The following is a 25,752-nucleotide window of genomic DNA, read 5'->3' as shown; positions in this document are numbered from 1 at the left end:
AACTGACTTGCCAAAACTATAGTTTGTTAACAAGAAATTTGTGGAGTGGTTGAAAAAACTAGTTTTAATGACTTCAAACTAAGTGTATGTAAACTTCCGACTTCAAATGTAGTTATTCTACATTTAACACTTGAAAGTGAAAGTAACTGGTACAGCACATACTGTGGTTCACTGCACCAGTCAATTTCACTTTCTAGTGTGCAGGTATAAATAGCTGCTGGTGCAATCCTTTTTTCACAACTATATCAGAATCTAAGCATCAAGAGGAACTAGTACCAGCAAGGTAAGTCTATTTACATTCATTTTAAAATGTATTTTATATTTTATAAACAATGCAAAACAATTTATTCTGCTTTTATAAACAATGCAAAACAATTTATTCTGCTGATAGGAAAAATTGGTAGAGGACCTGATCGATTACAGTACAATATATTTTTTCATTTGCGTTGCAAAAGGAAAAATCAAATTGCTATACTGCAATGATTGTAGAAGCTGCCTATAATCTGTGCACAAGGGAAATGTGTAACATTGTCTTCTGTTGTTCCTATACATCTTCTACATTATGGGGCGGTTTCCAGGCCATAGATGAAAACGATTAAATAATTACACAATAACAAATGTTTACTGTAACACAAATTGTAACTTGTTAAAAATGCATTCCACCTGTCTTTGCTTTCACAAACACCTGAAAAGCTGATTTTGGGTGGATTTTTTTCCTAAATATACTGAACAAAAATATAGACACAACATGTATAGTGTTGGTCCCATGTTTCATGAGCTGAAATAAAAGATCCCAGAAATGTTCCATACGCACAAAAGCTTATTTCTCTCAAATGTTGTGCATACATTTGTTTACATCCCTGTTAGTGAGCATTTCTCATTTTCCAAGATAATCCATCCACTTGACAGGTGTGGCATATAAAGAAGCTGATTAAACAGCATGATTATTACACAGGTGCACCTTGTGCAGGGGACAACAAAATGCCACTCTAAAATGTGACGTTTTGTCACACAACACAATGCCACAAGTGGGTGGGCTTGGCTCCGGTAGGGAATCCTGGATTAAGAAGCATTTTCAATGGAGATTCACTATTGAACTTGCTTTTTAGTCCAGGACCGGGCTAAATCTGTGTCTATCAAACTGCCACTAAATGTTATGTTTTTTTGTGAAATAAATAGAAGTCAAATTGCTGACTTACATCAAGTGCTTTGCGTTTCTTGGCTAGTAGATTCTCGATGTCTGAAGCCACCTTCTCCACCATCTCATAGGGAGAATTCTTTACCAGGCTGAACTGCCTTCTTTTCTCATTGTAGATCTGCAAAAAGAGTACAAAAACAGACAACATCAATTTAAGTGCAGTTAAATGATAGTTCCACATATGTTGTACATGTACTGATTGTATTACTGCATTTCACATCATTTGCAACAGTTTTCGATCCTTGAGTTGACAGCAACAAGGAGGCACTCAGCACACACAGACCATATACAGTGCATTCAGAAAGTAATTAGACCCCTTGACTTTTTCCACATTTTGTTAGGTTACAGGCTTATTCTAAAATAGATTAACATTTTTTTCACATCAACCTACACACATCTTGGGAGGATCCAAGATGGCGTAGCAGTGTGGTCGTGTTCTTTGTTGTGTGTCTGTGTAAATAGCCTGTTTTTTGTATTTATTTTATATTTTTCGTACTTATTTCCCCATCACACTTTTCATCCTTCTACAAAATATACTTTCCTGCAACCCGCCTCACTCAATGTGGAACGGATTCTATTATTGACTTACCTTTTATCTAGAATCTCCAGTTGAAACTAGCTAGCCAGCTAACTAGCTACTTGCTATTAGCCACCGTTAGCGGTTTTCACCCAGAACATCGTATTTTCTGCCGGAATAACTGAATCACTGGACATTAACACCGGATCGCAACTAGCTAGCCGCAACCGGATGGATGTTGCTGTTGGCTAATCACCGCTGCCCCCGAAGCAAGCACCAGTTAGCCTCGAGCTAGCCTCGAGCCAGGCCCATATCCCGGCTATCTACCTCTCTGTCTACAGGACGGGGAGTAGCCAGCTAACTAGCTACTTGCTATTAGCCACCGTTAGCGGTTTTTCACCATTGTCCGTGGCCTGCACTACCTACCAGCCAGCTCTAGCCTGGACTATTATCGGCCAGTCTGCACTGTCTGCACAGCGCGTTATCGACCCAGAACATATCGGTTTTTCTGCCGGAATCACTGAATCACTGGACCTTTAATACCGGATCATCGCAACTAGCTAGCTGCAACCAAATGGATGTAGTTGTTGGCTAATCAGCTCTGAGCTAGCCTCGAGCCATGCCCATCTCCTGGCTATCTACCTCTCTGTCATCCGGACGGGACCTCCTAGTGTTGACACGGAACCCCGCCGATCCAACACGACTGGTCTGCCGACGAAATCGTCTGATGTGGTTTCAACAGGCTTCCCGTTACGACGTTGACCACGAAGATCCATCTGCTAGCCCCGGCCTGCTAGCACACGTAAGCCGTGGCCTCTTACTCGCCAGTGCTGTAGAAGCCCCCGAACTACCTTCGAACTCTCCTATTGCTGTTCACCGGACCTTATGATAACTCAGCAATACAGCTGATGCCTGCTGGACTGTTCCTTTATACGGTACCGCATCCTGTTTATGTTTAGCCTCAGCCCAAACTTTGTCGCCATTACCAGCTGTTGTCTTAGCTCTCTCGAATAACACCTGTGATTGCTTTATGCCTCTCTCCCATGTCAATATGCCTTGCTTATTGCTGTTTCGGTTATTTCTTATTGTACTATTTCACTGTAGATCCCCCAGCCCAGCTCAACCTGCCTTAGATAGCTCCTTTGTCCCACCCCCCATACACGCAGAGACCGACTCAAATCGGTGCCTCCAGTGATGCTATCTCTTTCATCGTTACCAAACGCTTAGGTTTACCTCCACTGTACTCATATCCTTCCATATTCTTGTCTGTACATAATGCCCTGAATCTATTCTACAACGCCCGGAAATCTGCCCCTTTTTTTCTCTGTACCCAACGCACTAGAAGACCAGTACTTAAAGCCTTTAGCCGTATCCTTATTCTACTCCTCCTCTGTTCCTCTGGTGATGTAGAGGTTAACCCAGGCCCTGTAGCCCCCAGTATCACTCCTACTCCCCAGGCGTTATCATTTGTTGACTTCTGTAACCGTAAAAGCCTTGGTTTCTTGCACGTTAACATCCGAAAGCCTCCTCCCTAAGTTTGAGTTATTTACTGCATTAGCACACTCCGCCAACCCTGATGTTCTAGCAGTGTCTGAATCCTGGCTTAGGAAGGCCACCAAAAATACAGAAATGTCCATCCCCAACTACAACATTTTCCGTCTCGATAGAACTGCCAAAGGGGGGGTGGGGTTGCAATCTACTGTAGAGATAGACTGCAGAGCTCTATCGTACTATCCAGGTCTGTGCCCAAACAGTTTGCGCTTCTACTTCTAAAAATCCACCTTTCCAGAAATAAGTCTCTCACTGTTGCCGCTTGCTACAGACCCCCCTCAGCCCCGAGCTGTGCCCTGGACACCATATGTGAACTGATTGCCCCCATCTATCCTCAGAGTTCGTACTGCTTGGTGACCTAAACTGGGATATGCTTAACACCCCGACCAACCTACAATCTAAACTAGATGCCCTCAATCTCGCACAAATTATCAACGAACCTACCAGGTACAACCCTAAATCTGTAAACATGGGCACCCTCATAGATATCATCCTGACAAATTTACCCTCTAAATTCACCTCTGCTGTCTTCAACCAGGATCTCAGCGATCACTGCCTTATTGCCTGCGTCCGTAATGGGTCTGCGGTCAAACAACCACCCCTCATCACTGTCAAACGCTCCCTAAAACACATTAGCGAGCAGGCTTTTCTAATTGACCTGGCCCGGGTATCCTGGTTGGATATTGACCTCGTTCCGTCAGTAGAGGATGCCAGGTTGTTCTTTAAAAGTGTTTTCCTCTCAATCTTATATAAGCATGCCCCATTCAAAAAATTCAGAACTAAGAACAGATATAGCCCCTGGTTCTCCTCAGACTTGACTGCCCTTGACCAGCACAAAAACATCCTGTGGCGTACTGCATTAGCATCGAACAGCCCCCGCGATATGCAACTTTTCAGGGAAGTCAGGAACCAATATACACAATCAGTTAGGAAAGCAAAGGCTAGCTTTTTCAAACAGAAATGTGCATCCTGTAGCACTGACTCCAAAACGTTTTGGGACACTGTAAAGTCCATGGAAAATAAGAGCACCTCCTCCCAACTGCCCACTGCACTGAGGCTAGGAAACACTGTCACCACCGATAAATCTACAATAATTGAGAATTTCAACAAGTATTTTGCTACGGCTGGCCATGCTTTCCACCTGGCTACCACTACCCCGGCCACCAGCTCTGCACCCTCCGCTGCAACTTGCCCATGCCCCCTTGTTCTCAACTGGCTTACCTGGTTAAATAAAGGTTAAATAAAAATAAATAAACACAATACCCCATAATGACAAAGCAAAAAAGGTTTTTAGATTTTTTTTGCAAATGTATTGAAATTAAAAACAGAAATATGACATTTACATAAGTATTCAGACCCTTTACCTAATACTTTGTTGATGCACCTTTGGCAGCAATTACAGCCTCAAGTCTTTTTGGGTATGACGCTACAAGCTTGGCACATCTGTATTTGGGTAGTTTCTCCTATTCTTCACTGCAGAGTCTATCAAGCTCTGTCAGGTTGGCCGGCGCTTGGCATTGCGCATGGAGATCTTAGGCTTGTGTGCGGCTGCTCGGCCATGGAAACCCATTTCATAAAGCTCCCGACGAACAGTTCTTGTGCTTCCAGAGGCAGTTTGGAACTCGGTAGTGAGTGTTGCAACCGAGGACAGACCATTTTTACGCGCTTCAGCACTCAGCGTTCCCGTTCTGTGATCTTATGTGGCCTACCACTTCGCGGTTGAGTAACTGACTTGTTGGAAAGGTGGTATCATTTCGTCATTTAGCAGACGCTCTTATCCAGAGCGACTTACAAAATGGTGCATTCACCTTATAGCCAGTGGGATAACCACTTTACAATATGTTTTTTTTTTTTTTTGGGGGTGGGGTAAGGGGGGGTAGAAGGATTACTTTATCCTATCCCAGGTATTCCTTAAAGAGGTGAGGTTTCAAGTGTCTCCGGAAGGTGGTGAGTGACTCCGCTGTCCTGGCGTAGTGAGGGAGCTTGTTCCACCATTGGGGTGCCAGAGCAGCGAACAGTTTTGACTGGGCTGAGCGGGAACTTGGGAAGGTTGAACACCAGACGGGCTGCGGCATTCTGGATGAGTTGTAGGGGTTTAATGGCACAGGCAGGGAGCCCAGCCAACAACGAGTTGCAGTAATCCAGACGGGAGATGACAAGTGCCTGGATTAGGACCTGTGCCGCTTCCTGTGTAAGGCAGGGTTGTACTCTCCGAATGTTGTTTCCTATGTTGTATCCTATGACGGTGCCACGTTGAAAGTCACTGAGCTCTTCAGTACGGACCATTCTACTGCCAATGTTTGTCTATGGAGATTGCATGGCTGTGTGCTCAATTTTATACACCTGTCTGTTAGGCTATGGTTCAACCCAGCACTCAGAGAAACAAACACGACTAAGGGAGTGGAGGAAACAAAAATTATTTTAATAAAAGTTCAATTTGTCTTAGTCCAAAAACAACTGAAGAAAAGGAACAGAGTGGGCTAGTCGGCTCCGGAGGAAAGAGAGGCTGAGGCAGGCAGGCAGGCCGGCAGGCAGGAAGGCCGGCAGGCAGGTTGGGAGGTGTGTCTGAACTGAAGACAAAACAAACGACAGGTTAAGGAGAGTAAAGAGCCAGGCTGAAGACAAAGACAATTTAACTCTACTGGTGAGCCAAGTTACCGCTCTAGTAAGAACAACGATCTGGCGCCGGTGGAGAGCCATGCCCATGAATTAGTAGTGCAGGTTGATGAGAGAATAGGATGCAGCTGCGTAGGCAGGAATCACTGGAAACAACCCGCAGCTGCACAGGAGAGGCAGATCCTGAGCACGCCCCCCGATCCACTCCAGACACACCCACATAATGGGGAAAAACACACATACAGATACAACAGACAAAGAGGGGACAAAACAAGGAAGAAGGGAAACAGAAAAGGGAGAGACAAGCTGCCCACATAACACTGTCAGCAACGGGTGTGGCTGAAATAGCCGAATCCACTAATTTGAAGGGGTGTCCACATACTTTTGACCATGTAGTGTAGCTACTAGGGCCGGGACGATACCAATATCGCAATATTCGTAAGTATCGTGGAAAGGAAACAAAACACGAAGCGAAGCAGATTAAACTTATTTAGGAAAACAGCCCTAATGTTGGAAACAAACATCATTATGTTGTCATCCAGAGTCACATTTATCTATTTTCCAAGCTATAGCACACAATATTTTACATACACCAGGTATTTAAAGGACCAAAGAGTTTGGTCTGCTTCGTATTTTCATTTTTGCCATGGAAAAAATATTGTAATACTGGTATCGTCCAAGCCCTAATAGCTGCAGTGCAGACATGACATACTATTCAACCCAAATAGTCTTTTCACATTTCAGGGTTGAGATAAAGGTCCAATGCAGCTGTTTTTTATCTCACTATCAAATCATTTCTGGAGAGCAATTAAGTACCTTTCTGTGATTGTTTAAAATTAAAATGGTTAAAAACAAACAAAAATAGCTTCTTAGCAAAGAGCAATTTCTCAAGCAAGAATTTTGCTAGGACTGTCTAGGAGTGGGGAGGGGGAAACTAAAAACTAGCTGTTATATGCAGAGAGTTTTGGAACTACAGTGGGGGAAAAAAAAGTATTTAGTCAGCCACCATTTGTGCAAGTTCTCCCACTTAAAAAGATGAGAGAGGCCTGTAATTTTCATCATAGGTACACGTCATCCAGAAAATCAAAAAAATCATCCAGAAAAAAAAAAAAATCCAGAAAATCACATTGTAGGATTTTTTATTAATTTATTTGCAAATTATGGTGGAAAATAAGTATTTGGTCAATAACAAAAGTTTCTCAATACTTTATTATATACCCTTTGTTGGCAATGACACAGGTCAAACGTTTTCTGTAAGTCTTCACAAGGTTTTCACACACTGTTGCTGGTATTTTGGCCCATTCCTCCATGCAGATCTCCTCTAGAGCAGTGATGTTTTGGGGCTGTCGCTGGGCAACACTGACTTTCAACTCCCTCCAAAGATTTTATATGGGGTTGAGATCTGGAGACTGGCTAGGCCACTCCAGGACCTTGAAATGCTTCTTACGAAGCCACTCCTTCGTTGCCCGGCCGGTGTGTTTGGGATCATTGTCATGCTGAAAGACCCAGCCACGTTTCAGCTTCAATGCCCTTGCTGATGGAAGGAGGTTTTCACTCAAAATCTCACGATACATGGCCCCATTCATTCATTCATTCCTTTACACGGATCAGTCGTCCTGGTCCCGTTGCAGAAAAACAGCCCCAAAGCATGATGTTTCCACCCCCATGCTTCACAGTAGGTATGGTGTTCTTTGGATGCAACTCAGCATTCTTTGTCCTCCAAACACGACGAGTTGAGTTTTTACCAAAAAGTTATATTTTGGTTTCATCTGACCATATGACATTCTCCCAATCCTCTTCTGGATCATCCAAATGCACTCTAGCAAACTTCCGACGGGCCTGGACATGTACTGACTTAAGCAGGGGGACACGTCTGGCACTGCAGGATTTGAGTCCCTGGCGGCGTAGTGTGTTACTGATGGTAGGCTTTGTTACTTTGGTCCCAGCTCTCTGCAGGTCATTCACTAGGTCCCCCCGTGTGGTTCTGGGATTTTTGCTCACCGTTCTTGTGATGATTTTGACCCCACGGGGTGAGATCTTGCGTGGAGCCCCAGATCGAGGGAGATTATCAGTGGTCTTGTATGTCTTCCATTTCCTAATAATTGCTCCCACAGTTGATTTCTTCAAACCAAGCTGCTTACCTATTGCAGATTCAGTCTTCCCAGCCTGGTGCAGGTCTACAATTTTGTTTCTGGTGTCCTTTGACAGCTCTTTGGTCTTGGCCATAGTGGAGTTTGGAGTGTGACTGTTTGAGGTTGTGGACAGGTGTCTTTTATACTGATAACAAGTTCAAACAGGTGCCATTAATACAGGTAACGAGTGGAGGACAGAGGAGCCTCTTAAAGAAGAAGTTACAGGTCTGTGAGAGCCAGAAATCTTGCTTGTTTGTAGGTGACCAAATACTTATTTTCCACCATAATTTGCAAATAAATTCATTAAAAATCCTACAATGTGATTTTCTGGAGAAAAAAAATCTCAATTTGTCTGTCATAGTTGACGTGTACCTATGATGAAAATTACAGGCCTCTCTCATCTTTTTAAGTGGGAGAACTTGCACAATTGGTGGCTGACTGAATACTTTTTTTCCCCACTGTAAATTCTCCACTTCATGAGTGAATTCAATAACTAAATTGGAATTTCAAATGAAATTGGAATTGACCCCAACCCTGTTACATTCCCTCTCAGAAAAGCAAACATGGGCGGAGGAGAATCAACGCCAGCACAGACACCCCCACCACCCCCACCAGAGAAGGGTAAGAGAGATATGACATATCGGTCAAATACAGTCAACCCCTGATAGTGAATATCAGGTGTGAGTGCAAATTCTGTTCAAGCACAGTGCATTCACCATTTTAGCGAATGCATTGACCACAGCCCCAAGGCATTACATATATAGTACATACCCTGTGTCATTGACTGTAGACTACTCTCATTAAATATGTGTCATTGTAATCAAAATCTTCAAATTATTTTGAAAGTAAGAGATGGGGGGTATTGGAATGTGGAAAACAATAATTAAGTTAATTTAATCAAAATGTGTTCCATGTGTGTCACACAGAATTTGACCAACAATGGAGGAAAACATGTTGGAGGTAAGTACTGTACTGACAGACCAAATATGGAGGATGAAGGAGAAAGAGAGAGAAAGTCAAATGGACGTTTTGGTTATCATTACAATCACTATCAAGGGTTGTGTTGTGTGAATAGTGTGCTATGCTAAATTGCTGATATCAGTTTTCCCACCATCTTAAATCAGTTAAGTCCTGGTGTAATCTTGATGCAATTTCCCTGTACATAATTATAAGCAGTCCACGGCCACTATTTTGCATAGAATCTGTGCCACAAATGCTAAAAGGTTAGCATTTGGAAACAGTGGCCAGGTAAACAAAACAAGAAGTAACAGGTACTCTATATTGTCTCTGACAGTAAAAGAGAGAGAGACCAAATGGTGGATGACCTGAGGAGCTTTAAAGTGAGTGATCCTGACGTGGGTCAGCTCAGATGCCTGCTACATGGACCAGTCGGTGCTGGAAAGTCCAGTTTCATCAACTCAGTCAACAATGTCTTCCAAAATCGGACAACAGGTGGTGCCCTGGTAGCTGCTACCTCTGGCACAAGCTTCACCACGACAGTAAGCTGCAGTGCCTAATACATTTAACACAGACACAATGCAGGCATGGGATATGGCTCCCTAATATATCCTGGTACACTAAGACATACAGTATTTAATGAGCTACAAACAGGCAGAACAGAGACATGAAGAGGGACTTATAGAAACAAAGAGAGGTTGTTTGCGCTCTTTTAAATGCAAAACATAGTCAATCACAGGGGCGTAGGTTTGAAAAAGTAGGATCATGGAAAGGATAGATACAAGCAGACTGTTGGAAACTTCTAAAATGGAGACTCAGATGCACAAATGTATATAATTTATATATTTTTATATCAAAAGGTGCATAATGAAAAGGATCAAGACAAATGAAAGCACACACATCTGTCTATAAATAAAATATAAATGAGTTGATTACATCACATAATCAAGCCTAGATAAATGCAAAGGATGTAACTAAGAAATGGGTTCCTTGAGTGGCGCAGCGGTCTAAGGCACTTCATCGCAGTGCTAGGTGCGTCACTATAGACCAGGGTTTGACCCCGGCTGTATCACAACCGGCCGTGATCGGGAGTCCCATAGGGTGGCGCGCAATTGGCCCAGTGTCTTCCGGGTTAGAGGAGGGTTTGGCCGGGGTAGGCCGTCATCGTAAATAAGAATTTGTTCTTAACTGACTTGCCTACTAGTTCAATAAAATAAAATAAAAACTACACAGTAGAACACAAAGTAGAAATGTTAAATTATGTATTCTACTGCTTAGTTACATCCTTTGACTTAAAAACCGAAACGTTGGTCTTGCATTTCTACTTTATGCACCTTTTTGCACATTTCGGGGCAATGTGCCCTAAATAAATTATATATCTTCTGTATAACACCGCTACCTTGTCACAACACAACTGGTTGGCTCAAACGCATTAAGAAGGAAAGAAATTCCACAAATTAACTTTTAACAAGGCACACCTGTTAACTGAAATACATTCCAGGTGACTACCTCATGAAGCTGGTTGAGAGAATGCCAAGAGTGTGCAAAGCTGTCATCAAGGCAAAGGGTGGCTACAAAATATAACATATATTTTGATTTGTTTAACACTTTCTTTTGGTTACTACATGATTCCATATGTCAAAATAAAGAAAAACCCTTGAATGAGTAGGTGTGTCAATTCAAATATAAATATAAAATAGACACACACACACAACATTTACACTAGGAACAGCTTTCTACTATTGTGTTGCACCCCCTTTTGTCCTCAAAACAGCCTTTATTCATCGGTGTATGGACTCTACAAGGTGTCGAAAGCGTTCCACAGGGATGCTGGCCCATGTTGACTCCAATACTGGATGTTGGCTAGATGTCCTTTGGGTGGTGGACCATTCTTGATATACACGGGAAACTGTTGAGCGTGAAAAACCCAGCAGCGTTGCAGTTCATTACACAAACCGGTGTGCCTGGCACCTACTACCATACCCCGTTCAAAGGCACTTAAATCTTTTGTCTTGCCCATTCACCCTCTGAATGGCACACATACACAATCCATGTCTCCATTGTCTCAAGGCTTGAAAATGATTCTTTAACCTGTCTCCTCCCCTTCATCTACACTGATTTAAGTAGATTTAACAAGTGACATCAATAAAGGATCATATCTTTCACCTGTCATGGAAAAATCAGGTGTTCCTAATGTTCTGTACGCTCGGTGTATATATTTGTTGACTCTGAGCCTCAGTTTGGGATCTTTTTCATGTTTCCGAGTGTGAGGGTATCTATCCTTTCCATAGAAAAAAAACGATAAATGTTATTAAATAAACCATTTATTTTCAGTATGACACACACTACATTCAAGGCCGTTCAGGAGAAAAACGTCTTCCCTTTGCCTTCAATGATGTCATGGGTCTGGAAACACAAAAAAATGGGATGCACCCTGATGACATCATCAATGCTCTGAAGGGCCATCTACCAGAGGGCTATGAGGTAATTCAGAAGTCACACACACACACACAGACACACACACACACACACACACACACACACACACACTAACAAATCTTATCTTTTCTTGGCCAGTTCAACCCTTTCCACCCATTATCGGACAAAAAAAAAGAATTCATTCAAAATCCCAGCTTTAGTGACAAAGCTCACTGCCTGGTGAGTATTGTGACAGCCGACAAAATCTCTCTCATGTCAAAGGATGTCATAGACAAGATGAAGAACATCAGGGCAGAAGCCAGTAGACTGAGTAAGTAAGATCTTTAAACTCTCTACGTTTCTCAATGGTAACTGCAACTATGACTGGGTATCAATTGACACCTTTCAGCTGCAGCTCTTGACTTTTCACTATTACATGATACAGTGTTACTTACAGTGCATTCGGAAAGTATTCAGACCCCTTGACTCTCTCCACATTTTGTTATGTTTCTGCCTTATTCTAAAATGGATGAAATTGTTTTCCCCCCTCAATAACCCATAATGACAAAGCAAAAACAGGTATTTATAAATCTTGGCAAATGTATTAATATAAAAAATGGAAATATCACATTTACATAAGTATTCAGACCCTTTACTCAGTACTTTGTTGAAGCACCTTTGGCAGCGATTACAGCCTCGAATCTTCTTGGGTATGACGCCACAAGCTTGGCACACATATATTTGGGGAGTTTCTCCCATTCTTCTCTGCAGATCCTCTCAAGCGCTGTAAGGTTGGATGGGGAGTGTTGCTGCACAGCTATTTTCAGGTCTCTCCAAAGATGTTCGATCGGGTTCAAGTCTGGGCTCTGGCTGGGCCACTCAAGGACATTCAGAGACTTGTCCCGAAGCCACTCCTGCATTGTCTTGGCTGTGGGCTTAGGGTCGTTGTCCTGTTGGAAGGTGAACCTTCGCCCCAGTCTGAGGTCCTGGAACATGTTTTCATCAAGGATCTCTCTGTACTTTGCTCTGTTCATCTTTCCCTCGATCCTGACTAGTCTCCCAGTCCCTGCCGCTGAAAAACATCCCCACAGCATGATGCTGCCACCACCATGCTTCACCGTAGGGATGGTGCCAGGTTTCCTCCAGATGTGATGCTTGGTATTCAGGCCAAAGAGTTCAATCTTGGTTTCATCAGACCCGAGAATCTTGTTTCTCATGGTCTGAGGGTCTTTAGATGCCTTTTGGCAAACTCCATGCGGGCTGTCATCTGCCTGAGGACTGGCTTCCGTCTGGCCACTCTACCATAAAGGCCTGATTGGTGGCGTGCTGCACTGATGGTTGTCCTTCTGGAAGGTTCTCCCATCTACACAGAGGAACTCTAGAGCTCGGTCAGAGAGACCATCGGGTTCTTGGTCACCTGCCTGACCAAGGCCCTTCTCTCCCGATTGCTGAGTTTGGCCAGGCGGCCAGCTCTAGGAAGTGTCTTGGTGGTTCCAAACTTCTTTCATTTAAGAATGATAGAGGCCACTGTGTTCTTGTGGACCTTCAATGCTGCAGAAATGTTTTGGTAACCTTCCCCAGATCTGTGCCTCGACACAATCCTGTCTCTGAGCTCTACGGACAATTCCTTTGACCTCATGGCTTGGTTTTTGCTCTGACATGCACTGTCAACTGTGAGACCTTATATAGACAGGTGTGTGCCTTTCCAAATCATGTCCAATTAATTGAATTTACCACAGGTGGACTCCAATGAAGTTGTAGAAACATCTCAAGGATGATCAATGGAAACAGGATGCACCTGCGCTCAATTTCGAGTCTCATAGCAAAGGGTCTGAATACTTATGTAAATAAGGTATTTATTTTAGTTTTACATTAGTTTTACAATTTTTAAATATTTAATCCATTTTAGAATAAGGCTGTAACGCAACAAAATGTGGAAAAAGTCAAGGGGTCTGAATACTTTCCGAAGGCACTATATGTTAGTCCTTCTATTCATTAAATATTCACTTCTACGGCAGAAATCCCTCAAGTTGTTGTCATGACCATGCCAGACAAGGCTTGTGAACTGGTGAACAGAGATGTGAAGAGAATCTACTACAGCAAGGCGATCAAAGAGAAGGTGAATCACATGACCTCAGACCTGATCAAATTTCACATTGGCTGCGTTCTATGCTGACTACATTACAGACACATGCCAAATCTCACATTGCCTGGACAAGTGTTTAACATGTCAGCTAACCATAAAATATGATGAGGCAATCTGATGCCCAACTGCACAGTTGATGATGTGGCACGCAACCATTGGTTAATGCAATGCAATATCTGCAATGTAGTCAGCCATTAAATCTTGGTTGTGCTGAAATGATCGAATTATCATCACTCAAGCAAAACTGATCCAGCCCTTTTTGTCTCCAACGTTTTTCAGATGGAGATCTGCAGTAATGAGCTAGGCGTTCCCATGAACTGCATCCTGCCGGTGAAGAACTACCACGAGGAGGGGATGCTGGATGACGACATGGATATCCTGATACTCAACGCCATGACTCAGATTATGAACTTTGCCAACGACTACCTCTGGAACCTCCAACAACATGCAATTCATTAAGAGATTAGTGAGCACTGCAGTTTAAGATTGGAATCAAGTTCCTAATTTCTATATTGTTGACATTGTAGTCGTATTATTTCACTTCCATGTAGAGGCCTAAATATGTTATCTGAGGCTCTGGGAGAACTATGCATCTCTGACTGAGTATGCATCTCTGCGTGACAAAAACATCTTTAAAATAAACTGAGCATTGCTGTGCATATATGCTACTTTTTAACATTAACACCCAACAGTGTACAATTGTGTTAGATAAACTAGCATCCTTCACCTGAATTCTTTAGATGACAAACTGATTTTAAACCATAATTTGTTTTACTGATATTGCTGTCACATTCATTTGATGTGACATTATTGTTGTATCTTTTTTTTAGCTTTTCTGCTTAAGTTGACTTAATTTCTTCTTAATTTCCAGGTAAATTTAAGTTAAATAAATAATACAAAATAATGGCTATTGATGACATATCTTTCTCTCTATAACCAGGTTTCCATCCAACCATTTCATTGGGATGAATTACCTGACGCATAAAGAAACTCACGACAGGCCTGATGGAAACTGCAAATTTGTCTGTAAAATTTCAAAATGTAGACAAAACAAAATACACTACACAAGGGTGGATCATTTTTGGGGTCTGTGAAATAGATTATGCGACAATTGTGGTGGAAACACATTTAAGTGCAAATATTGATATAATAACCATCATATCGAAGTAAACTTGGAGTCACGCGATGATTATGTTATGTTGTACAACCACCACGACGTGGAAAAGCATGCAGAGTATATAGGCAGATTACATACCGTTAATTATGATGAACTTCATAACTTATTTCATAACTTCATAACTTATGGTAGTTAACCTGTTGAATGTTTAGTGAGGTGGATGGCTGTATAAAACATATCTTCATGAGAGGGCCATGAACAGTACCTAGTAATGCCTTATACTGTTAGAAAGCTCTGATTTGTTGCTTTTTGGGGGTATTTATTATTTGTATTAACTTTTTGCATTAGTCTTTCTGGCAGATGGACACCTACTTGGCGTATTGCTGCCACTACTGGTTGGAGTGCACACTGCACTCTCAACCCAAAGTAAAGATTGTGACCAAAACTAACCAGTAACCTTACATAAAAGTAACAAGATTCCTGTCCCATCAGAACATGCAAGAGTATTCTAGCGAATACATTTTAAAATGCAATTTAAATAACGTTTGAATTTGATTTGACATTGCACTTTTAATTGGTCAAATATTTTTTGAGAGAAATAGACCTTTGCAGTAAAAACTATAACATGCACAAAGAGGTCAGTCCTCCCAATACATGTCACATTTTTATCATTCAGTGACGTGGGTCGATCAGGATCCAGACTGTGACAGTAGCCTAGTAACATAATTTAAAGGTCCAATGCAGACGTTTTTATCTCAATATAAAATAATTTCTGGGTAACAATTACAGTGAGGGAAAAAAGTATTTGATCCCCTGCTGATTTTGGACGTTTGCCCACTGACAAAGACATGATCAGTCTATAATTTTAATGGTAGGTTTATTTGAACAGTGAGAGACAGAATAACAACAAACATTTTATAAATTGATTTGCATTTTAATGAGGGAAATAAGTATTTGACCCCTCTGCAAAACATGACTTAGTACTTGGTGGCAAAACCCTTGTTGGCAGTCACAGAGGTCAGACGTTTATTGTAGTTGGCCACCAGGTTTGCACACATCTCAGGAGGGATTTTGTTCCACTCCTCTTTGCAGATCTTCTCCAGGTCATTAAGGTTTCGAGGCTGACGTTTGGCAACTCGAACCTTCAGCTCCCTCCACAGATTTTCTATGGGATTAAGATCTGGAGACTGGCTAGGCCACTCCAGGACCTTAATATCCCTCTTCTTGAGCCACTCCTTTGTTGCCTTGGCCGTGTGTTTTGGGTCATTGTCATGCTGGAATACCCATCCACAACCCATTTTCAATGCCCTGGCCCAATGCCCTACTTATTTCCCTCATTAAAATGCAAATCAATTTCTAACATTTTTGACATGCGTTTTTCAGGATTTTTTTGTTGTTATTCTGTCTCTCACTCTTCAAATAAACCTACCATTAAAATTATAGACTGATCATGTCTTTGTCAGTGGGCAAACGTACAAAATCAGCAGGAGATCAAATACTTTTTTCCCTCACTGTAAGTACCTTACTGTCATTGTTTTCAATTAAAACAGAAATAGCTTCTTAGCAGAGAGCAATTTCTCAATGAAGAATTTAGCTAGGACTGTATGGGAGTGTTCTGAGTGGGGAGAGGAAAACTGAAAACTAGCTGTTATTGGCAGAGATGTTTGGAACTCTCTTTCTCATTGGTCTATTAACTAATTTACCGCCTGGTTATGTCACCAGGCAGGCCAAAACTCCATCCCACCAAAACAAGCAGTCTTTTCAAACAGCTCTTACACTAAAAGTTATTATCATAATTTTCACAATTTCACAGTATTATTTCAACCTCATAGTGTGGAAATGTATATAAAACACAGGACAACCATGTTTTTGATTGCACTGATCCTTTAACATATTTGACTAAAGCTGTTAATAATAAGTCAAATGTGTACTATTTAATTGAACAAAATCCGTTTTTTATCTCACAGTAATGTCAATTGCAGTTGGTAGACTATTTTTCCATGTTCAAGATCACCAAAGCGAAATAAAATTCAAGACATGACAAGATCGTATGAATAGACACCAATAACTTTATAGTCTATTATTCGAATTGAGATTTGCAAATGACAGACAGACAATTTGCCACTGACAGACAGGTGGGCCTACCATGCATTCAACCAGATGCAGAGTTAACACCAGGCATACACATTTGTTCTCTTATGATGTGCTTGTGGGTCCAGCACATAAAAACACACATTTCTCATGTCATGTAAATTGGTTCCAGAAACAGCCGAATCAATATCACTTCAAGCCCCCTATTGAGGTTTAGGGCAAGGTGTTGGAATCTGTATCAGAGGCCCAGTTTAATCCAGTTCAGAAAATTATGAAGTGCTGTGCATATTGCCGGTATAAAGTGCAGTTTGCAAGGACTACAGACAGTAAGTGTGGTAGTAGGGCTACCAGTGTCAAGCAGCGCTACTTTTCAGGCATTAGGCTACATGGAGGTGAAACTATGAGAAATCGAATTTGAGAGCAATATTTCTTAAATTGTAGTGATAAATAACGCCTGATTAATCATAACTGTTTGTGTATATTTTATAAAGTGTATCATACTTTTTAAATGTTTTATTACTCGTATTTTATATCAAACTTTGCATTGTACTGTGAAACTGCTTGAGGTGTTCAAATTCCCTTTTGAAAACAGGCCTTTCTAACTTAGCTTTGAGGCCTTTGTGTTTTATGTTATTTGATTCATCTCTTTTATTGCCTTGTTTGTTTTTGAATTATATTGGTTTTAAGTGTGTTGCTATTTTAATTGCAATGAGGCCCTTTATCTACTTCCCCAGAGTCATATGAATTCGTGATAACCATAGACTTCCAGTCATTATGCTAATGCTAGTTAGCATTGGCTCATGAAACGACCTCATACTTCCTTCAAACTGGACACAGAGACATAAAAATGGTATCCACAAGTTCATCTGCATCTTGGGAAGTAGATAAATGGCCTCATTTCCAAAATCCCAAAGTATCCCTTTAACTTTATAGTCTATCATTCTTATTAAGAGGTTTTTTTAAATGTATGAACTAATCCCAAAGAAGGTTTGTAGCAGCTAGATTGACTGCTGAACTGAACTGGGGGTTGAGAATGATGACAACAGACAAGGTGCTAAGAGCTATTAGCATGTGCAAAAATCCAGGTCCTTACAGAGCTGATTGATCAAGACTGGTCAAACTATGTTTTTATCATGACTTCTCAATACTGAGCTTCTACTTGTTACACCCTAAAGACGATGTCCGCGCCCGCGTGAAAATCTAATTAGCGTCATTAAAAAATCCCCATCAAAATTTCTGTTTAAGCTAGAGATATCTGTTTTTTTTGTATGGGCTGCGTCCCAATCCTCGGCATCCGCCAATGTTGGCCTTCCGCATCTGCGGTGGACGGTGGCAGCGCTACAGGGTTCTGACTAGAGGGAGTACAGCTACAACCGGAAGTTACTTTTTCATAGCAGGTTAGGAGAACTTTAGCAGCAGGTTAGGATAATTAACGTGGCTGGTTAGGAGACTTAGGTTAAGGTTAGGGAAAGGGTTAGCTAAAATGCTCTCCTAACCTGCTACGAAAAGTCACTTCCGGTTGTAGCTGTACTCCCTCTAGTCACAACCGAACTACAGCGGTGTTTGTCAGACCAGGAGACTTCACCAAAATCGGTCTTCTTACTTGCAATGATTGACATATCCCTTGCGATTATGGATAGAGTGGCCATAAAATGAAAAAGGCCATGAAATTTGGAAATACACAGAGAGGAAGAGCTGAAGTGAGAGGGTCCACAAAATCTGTCCACAAAAATAAGACCACAAAAGCTAGGTTTCCATCCAATTGGCGACAGATTTTCATGTGAATATTCTAGAATGCGCATAAACAAAAAATATGCACATTTTCCCACCAGTGGTATTTCCAACAAATGGACATGTTGCAGATAGAAATGCATGATGACTTAGTGCACACAACATTTTATTTTTCTCTTAAGTTTTCATGTACCGAATAAAAATCTAAAGTTCAATATGTTTCCATTGCATTTTCAAATCTACTGATAGTTTTGTCACAAAAAATGTTGCTTAATAGCAAATGTGCCTACTCTGGTCTTGGCACGTCCGCTCTAGCCAACAGCTTGCAGATACAGTGCGGGTAGACTAGTCTACATGATGAGATTATTATTTTTATTTGTCAAACGGCAGTCAAGCATCGATGTCACCAAAATAAGACCCTCGATATTATTGGAAAAGAGCATCAAGATCACTGTGCACTTTCACCACCCTGTGAAGTTCATCATAACTTACACTGAGTGTACAAAACATTAAGAACACCTGTTCTTTCCATGACGGACTGACCAGGTGAATCCATGTGAAAGCTATGACCTCTTATTGATGTCACATGTTAAATCAACTTATATCAGTGTAGATGAAGGGGAGGAGACAGGTTAAAGAAGGATTTTTAAGCCTTGAGTCAATCAAGACATGGATTGTGTATGTGTGCCATTCTGAGGGTGAATGGGCAAGACAAAATATTGAAGTGCCTTTGAACGGGGTATGGTAGTAGGTGCCAGGCGCACCGGTTTGTGTCATGAACTGCAACGCTGCTGGGTTTTTACTCTCAACAGTTTCCCGTGTATATCAAGAATGGTCTACCACCCAAAGGACATCCAGCCAACTTGACACAACTGTGGGAAGCATTGGAGTCAACATGGGCCAGCATGCCTGTGGAATGCTTTTGACACCTTGTAAAGTCCATGCCCCGACGAATTCCTAATGTTTGGTATACTCGGTGTATTTCATCTGTAGCCTAATAAACTGCATGGTTTGGAGTCGTAGTGGAAGGACCACAAACCATATCATCGCATGACTCCATGTTTACTTTGATATGATGGTTATTATATCAATATTTGCGCATAAAGGCATTTCCACTGCCATTTTTCTCATAATTAATTTTACAGACACAAAAAGATCCCACCTTGTCTAGTGTATTTTGTTTTGTCGCCATTTGGAAAGTTTACCGAAACATTTGCTTTCCATCAGGCCTGTCGTGACATGTTCTATCTGACATGTACTTTACTGGCATAGAAAGGTTGGATGGAAACCTGGTTATTGTGAGGAATTTTTGTATAGACATCAACGAGAGCGTCGAAATTGGTCAACAAAAAATGTAATTGATAATTTGCTACGCAAGGCTTATTTGATCGAATAGAAGTTTCATAATGGTTAGGTTGTTGCCGAATGCACTGATATACAGTGCCTTGCAAAAGTATTCATCCCCCTTGGCGTTTTTCCTATTTTGTTGCATTACAACCTGTAATTTAAATGGACTTTTATTTGGATTTCATGTAATGGACATACACAAAATAGTCCAAATTGGTGAAGTAAATAAAGTCCACCTGTGTGCAATCTAAGTGTCACATGATCTCAGTATATATACACCTGTTCTGAAAGGCCCCAGAGTCTGCAACACCACTAAGCAAGGGGAACCACCAAGCAAGCGGCACCATGAAGACCAAGGAGGTCTCCAAACAGGTCAGGGACAAAGTTGTGGAGAAGTACAGATCAGGGTTGGGTTAATAAAAAATATCCGAAACTTTCAACATCCCACGGAGCACCATTAAATCCATTATTAAAAAATGGAAAGAATATGGCACCACAACAAACCTGCCAAGAGAGGGCCGCCCACCAAAACTCACAGACCAGGCAAGGAGGGCATTAATCAGAGGCAATAAAGCGACCAAAGATAACCCTGAAGGAGCTGCAAAGCTCAAGGAGCGGGACTCTAACCCGGACGCTTATAAGAAATCCCGCTATGCCCTCAGACGAACCAACAAACAGGCAAAGAGTCAATACAGGACTAAGACTGAATCGTACTACACCGGCTCTGACGCTCGTCGGATGTGGCAGGGCTTGAAAACTATTACAGACTACAAAGGGAAGCACAGCCGTGAGCTGCCCAGTGACACAAGCCTACCAGACGAGCTAAACCACTTCTATGCTCGCTTCGAGGCAAGCAAAACTGAAGCATGCATGAGAGCACCAGCTGTTCCAGATGACTATGTGATCACGCTCTCCGTAGCCGATGTGAGTAAGACTTTTAAGCAGGTCAAGATTTACAAGGCCGGAGGGCCAGACGGATTACCAGGACGTGTACTCCGAGCATGTGCTGACCAACTGGCAAGTGTCTTAACTGACATTTTCAACATGTCCCTGACTGTGTCTGTAATACCAACATGTTTCAAGCAGACCACCATAGTCCCCGTGCCCAAGGACACTAAGATAACCTGCCTAAAATGACTACCGACCCGTAGCACTGACGTCTGTAGCCATGAAGTGCTTTGAAAGGCTGGTCATGGCTCATATCAACACCATTATCCCAGAAATACTAGACCCACACCAATTTGCATACCGCCCCAACAGATCAACAGATGATGCAATCTCTATTGCACTCCACAATGCCCTTTCCCACCTGGACAAGAGGAACACCTACGTGAGAATGCTATTCATTGACTACAGCTCAGCGTTCAACACCATAGTGCCCTCAAAGCTCATCACTAAGCTAAGGATCCTGGGACTAAACACCTCCCTCTGCAACTGGATCCTGGACTTCCTGACGGGCCGCCCCCAGGTGGTAAGGGTAGGTAACAACACATCTGCCACGCTGATCCTCAACACGGGGGCCCCTCAGGGTGCGTGCTCAGTCCCCTCCTCTACTCCCTGTTCACCCATGACTGCATGGCCAGGCACGACTCCAACACCATCATTAAGTTTGCCGACGACACAACAGTGGTAGGCCTGATCACCGACAACGATGAGACAGCCTATAGGGAGGAGGTCAGAGACCTGGCCGTGTGGTGCCAGGATAACAACCTCCCCCTCAACGTGACCAAGACAAAGGAGATGATTGTGGACTACAGGAAAAAAAGAGGACTGAGCACGCCCCCATTCTCATCGACGAGGCTGTAGTGGAATAGGTTGAGAGCTTCAAGTTCCTTGGTGTCCACATCACCAACGAACTATCATGGTCCAAACACACCAAGACAGTCGTGAAGAGGGCACGACAAAGCCTATTCCCCTCAGGAGTCTGAAAAGATTTGGCATGGGTCCTCAGATCCTCAAAAAGTTATACAGCTGCACCATCGAGAGCATCATGACTGGTTGCATCACCGCCTGGTATGGCAACTGCTCGGCCTCTGACCGCAAGGCACTACAGAGGGTAGTGCGTACGGCCCAGTACATCACTGGGGCCAAGCTTCCTGCCATCCAGGACCTCTGTACCAGGCGGTGTCAGAGGAAGGCCAGGGAAACAGGGAAATGGTTCCAATCATTTTTCCCATAGGGGATTTTAGAAACACTTAAAATGTACTCTCAGATTCAAAACTGCTAATTAGCATCAAAGTAGACATCATGCAAGACTAAAAATCCCTGCAAGCTCCTGCACGTCATCTCTAGCTGTCACCTTTGCTAACAGGTACATTTAAATAAATGTGTCCAATTTTTCATTACTACATTTAGCTAACATTAGATCATTTATCCAGAGATTCTTACCCTTTCCTCGACTTCACAGTCTCGTCCAGATCATCTAGGCTTACCTTTAACTCCCCCCCCCTCCCTTGCATAAAATGACGAGATGCTCATGTCTCCACCCTAACAATGGAAGTCGTTGTCTCAAGGCGGGAAGGCAGGCAACAAGCATGGTCTAAAATAAGCACATTGAAACGCATTGGGCTTATTTTGGACAGATTTTGGCAAGTTAAACCTCTTGTTTCGCCTCTTCCTCTCTGGCCAAATCAGCTCATCAACTCAGCCAGGGAAACACAAACAGTAGCTTATATGGATGATTTTCAAGTACATATGTTGTAGAATTAAACACCTATATGCCTTAAAATGTTTATGGATTGAGAACCAGTTGAAGGGTTAATACAGAGCAGAGACATTTATGTGTTTTTCATAAACTCCCTGCAGCTGGTCTGGGTATGTCAATGACATGTGATGGCTGTGTGGAGATTGGAGTAACAATGGACCTAGTGTTATCATTTGTTTTGCTTATGACCCTATGACCTGACACATGGCCACATGCACATAATCTCAAGGGAGGATGGTAAATGATAAATGCCTTAATGTATGTACGTGTATTATTTGTAAAGAAAGGGTCTGCAACCATATAATGAGATTAGGGAAAGGGTCTGCTACCAATATAATGAGATTAGGGAAGAGGCTTCCTGTGGAAAAGCGCCCATGACCTTTTGAAGTAAACCACGTGTGACATTTGGACGTTGAAAGATAAGGGTAGAGTGGCACTAAAATAAGTTAATCATTTGCCCTAAGGGGAGGGACTGTATATGCTATGTAACATGATTATGCATTTGTGTGTATAAAAGGGAGCTCTAAGCCAAAGAGAGACAGTTGTTGCTCCATGGAGCAAGCTCGGCTTTGTTATGCAAATAATACAAGTCTAAATTCACAAGTTCCAGTCTCTTGAGAAATATTTTTAAGTTGACTACTTTTTGAGTCAAATATTTCTACGACACTTATTATCATTTTTCACACCTTCCATTAATGTGATAAAGGATAGGCTAATGGGTAGCTCACAGAAGGTATTGGAATATAATCAAATAACATAGAAATTATATTTTTCTAAACAAACCAGTGCTGAATGCACTCGTGTAGAAATTATTATTCGCAAAAAAAGTGCTAATTTCCAATGGGTCCTATGTGCTAATTTTTTACAGTTGATTGGCAAACCTGAGGTTCACTAGAAACCTAAGATAGCCTCTTTTCGATAATATACAGTGCCTTCAGAAAGTATTCATACCCCTTGATTTATTTTGTTGTGTTACAGCCTGAATTCAAAATTGATTAAATATATAGTTCTCACCCATCTGCACACAATACCCCATAATAACAATGTGAAAACATGTTTTTTGAAATGTTAGCAATCTTTTTTTTAATGAAATACAGAAATATCTCATTTACATAAGTATCCACACCCCAGACATGCTGACTAGACCAGTCACGTGTGTGCGTGCCCCATCACGCGCATGTTGATTTTGTCCATCCACACAAGACGCGATCAGGACACGCAGGTTGAAATATCAAAACGAACTTTGAACCAACTATATTAATTTGGGGACAGGTCGAAACACATGAAACATTCATGGCCATTTAGCTACATTTACATTTTAGTCATTTAGCAGACGCTCTTATCCAGAGCGACTTACAGGAGCAATTAGGGTTAAGTGTCTTGCTTAAGGGCACATTGACAGATTTTTCACCTAGTCAGCTCGGGGATTAGAACCAGCGACCTTTCGGTTACAGGCACAACGCTCTTACCCACTAAGCTACCTGCCACCCCAGCTAGCTAGCTTGCTGTTGCTAGCTAATTTGTGTCAAAAATAGAACAAAGTTCTATTTTAGCGCCTGGCTACGCAGACACTTGTTGACACGCGTGAGAAGTTTGGATGAAATTATTGAATAACATTTATGTGTACATTTATTTTGCAATGCTCGCACACGTAACACGAGGGGTGTGGTCAGCATGTGAGTCAACACATGTTAGAATCACCTTTGGCAGCGATTACAGCTGTGAGTCTATCTGGGTATGTTTCAAGAGCTTAGCACCTGGATTGTACAATATTGCCCATTATTCTTTTCAAAATTCATCAAGCTCTGTCAAATTGGGTGTTCATCATTGCTAGACATACCCTGATGAAGACAGCTTGTCTGTCGAAACGTTGGTTATTAGGATATTAAATTATTGCATTTTCATCATTGCTAGACAACATTTTAAAATCTTGCCACAGATTTTCAAGCAGATTAAAGTAAAAACTGTAACTCGTCCACTCAGGAGCATTCACTGTCTTCTTGGAAAGCAACTGCAGTGTAGATTTGGCCTTGTGTTTTAGGTTATTATCCTGCTGAAAGGTGAATTCATCTCCCAGTGTCTGGTGGAAAGCAGACTGAACCAGGTTTTCCTCTAGGATTTTGCCTGTGCTTAGTTTCATTTAGTTTCTTTATTATCCTGAAAAACTCCCCATTCCTTAATGATTACAAGCATACCCATAACATGATGCAGCCACCACTATGCTTGAAAATATGGAGAGTGGTATTGGATTTGCCCCAAACATAACACTTTGTTTTCAGGACAAAAAGTGAATTGCTTTGCCACATTTGTTGCAGTATTACTTTAGCCCCTTGTTGCAAACAGGATGCATGTTTTGGAATATTTTTTATAATGTACAGGCTTCCTTCTTTTCACTCTGTCGAGTAACTACAATGTTGTTGATCCATTCTCAGTTTTCTCCTATCACAGCCATTCAACTCTGTAACTGTTTTAGAGTCACCATTGGTCTCATGGTGAAATCCCTGAGCAGTTTCCTTCCTCTCCAGCAACTGATTTAGGAAGGACGCCTGTATCATTGTAGTGACTGGGTGTATTGATACACCATCCAAAGTGTAAATAATATCTTCACCATGTCCAAAGGGATATTCAATGTCTGCTTTTTGAATTTAGGTGCCCTTCTTTGCGAAACATTGGATAACCTCCCTGATCTTTGTGGTTGAATCTGTGTTTGAAATTCACTGCTCGACTGAGGGACCTTACAGATACTTGTATGTGTGGGGTACAGAGATGAGGTAGTCATTAAAAAATCATGTTAAACACTATTATTGCACACAGAGTGAGTCCATGCAACTTAATTATGTGACTTGTTAAGCACATTTTTACTCCTGAACTTATTTAGGCTTGCCATAACAAAAGGGTTGAATAATTATTGACTGAAGATTTCAGCTTTTTATTTTAAATTAATATGTTAAAATAAAAAATAAAACATAATTCCACTTTGACATGATGGGGTATTGTGTGTAGGCCAGTGACCCAAAAATATATTTAACACTCAGAGCGCCGGAATTCCATAACTACTAGAATAGCCATGATGGTCATTCTGACCGTTGATATTTCAATTGTATAAATATTCTATAGTAAATAATAAATTGCTAAATGAATACATTTATTATGTTAAAATAGATCATAAGAAACCTCAGAACACCAAATGCTAATTGTAATCAGTCAGAAAATGTATTGATTGATCC

The 25,752-nt window shown here is 41.7% G+C and overlaps 1 protein-coding gene across 1 annotated transcript; it reads left to right on the top strand.

Annotated features, from left to right (window-relative positions):
* The first annotated feature begins 210 nt into the window (after positions 1–210).
* Positions 211–14,400, top strand: LOC121575496 (interferon-induced protein 44-like). The gene is made up of 8 exons (XM_045222996.1): positions 211–283; positions 8,568–8,635; positions 8,941–8,974; positions 9,309–9,513; positions 11,306–11,455; positions 11,549–11,720; positions 13,408–13,508; positions 13,815–14,400. The coding sequence occupies exons 2-8, from the start codon at positions 8,578–8,580 to the stop codon at positions 13,992–13,994; spliced, it is 900 nt and encodes a 299-aa protein (XP_045078931.1). The 5' UTR covers positions 211–283; positions 8,568–8,577; the 3' UTR covers positions 13,995–14,400.
* Positions 14,401–25,752: the final 11,352 nt, after the last annotated feature.

This window comes from Coregonus clupeaformis, chromosome 10 (assembly GCF_020615455.1).
Source record: "Coregonus clupeaformis isolate EN_2021a chromosome 10, ASM2061545v1, whole genome shotgun sequence".
NCBI lineage: Eukaryota > Metazoa > Chordata > Actinopteri > Salmoniformes > Salmonidae > Coregonus > Coregonus clupeaformis.
This window is presented reverse-complemented; position numbering and strand designations above follow the sequence as displayed.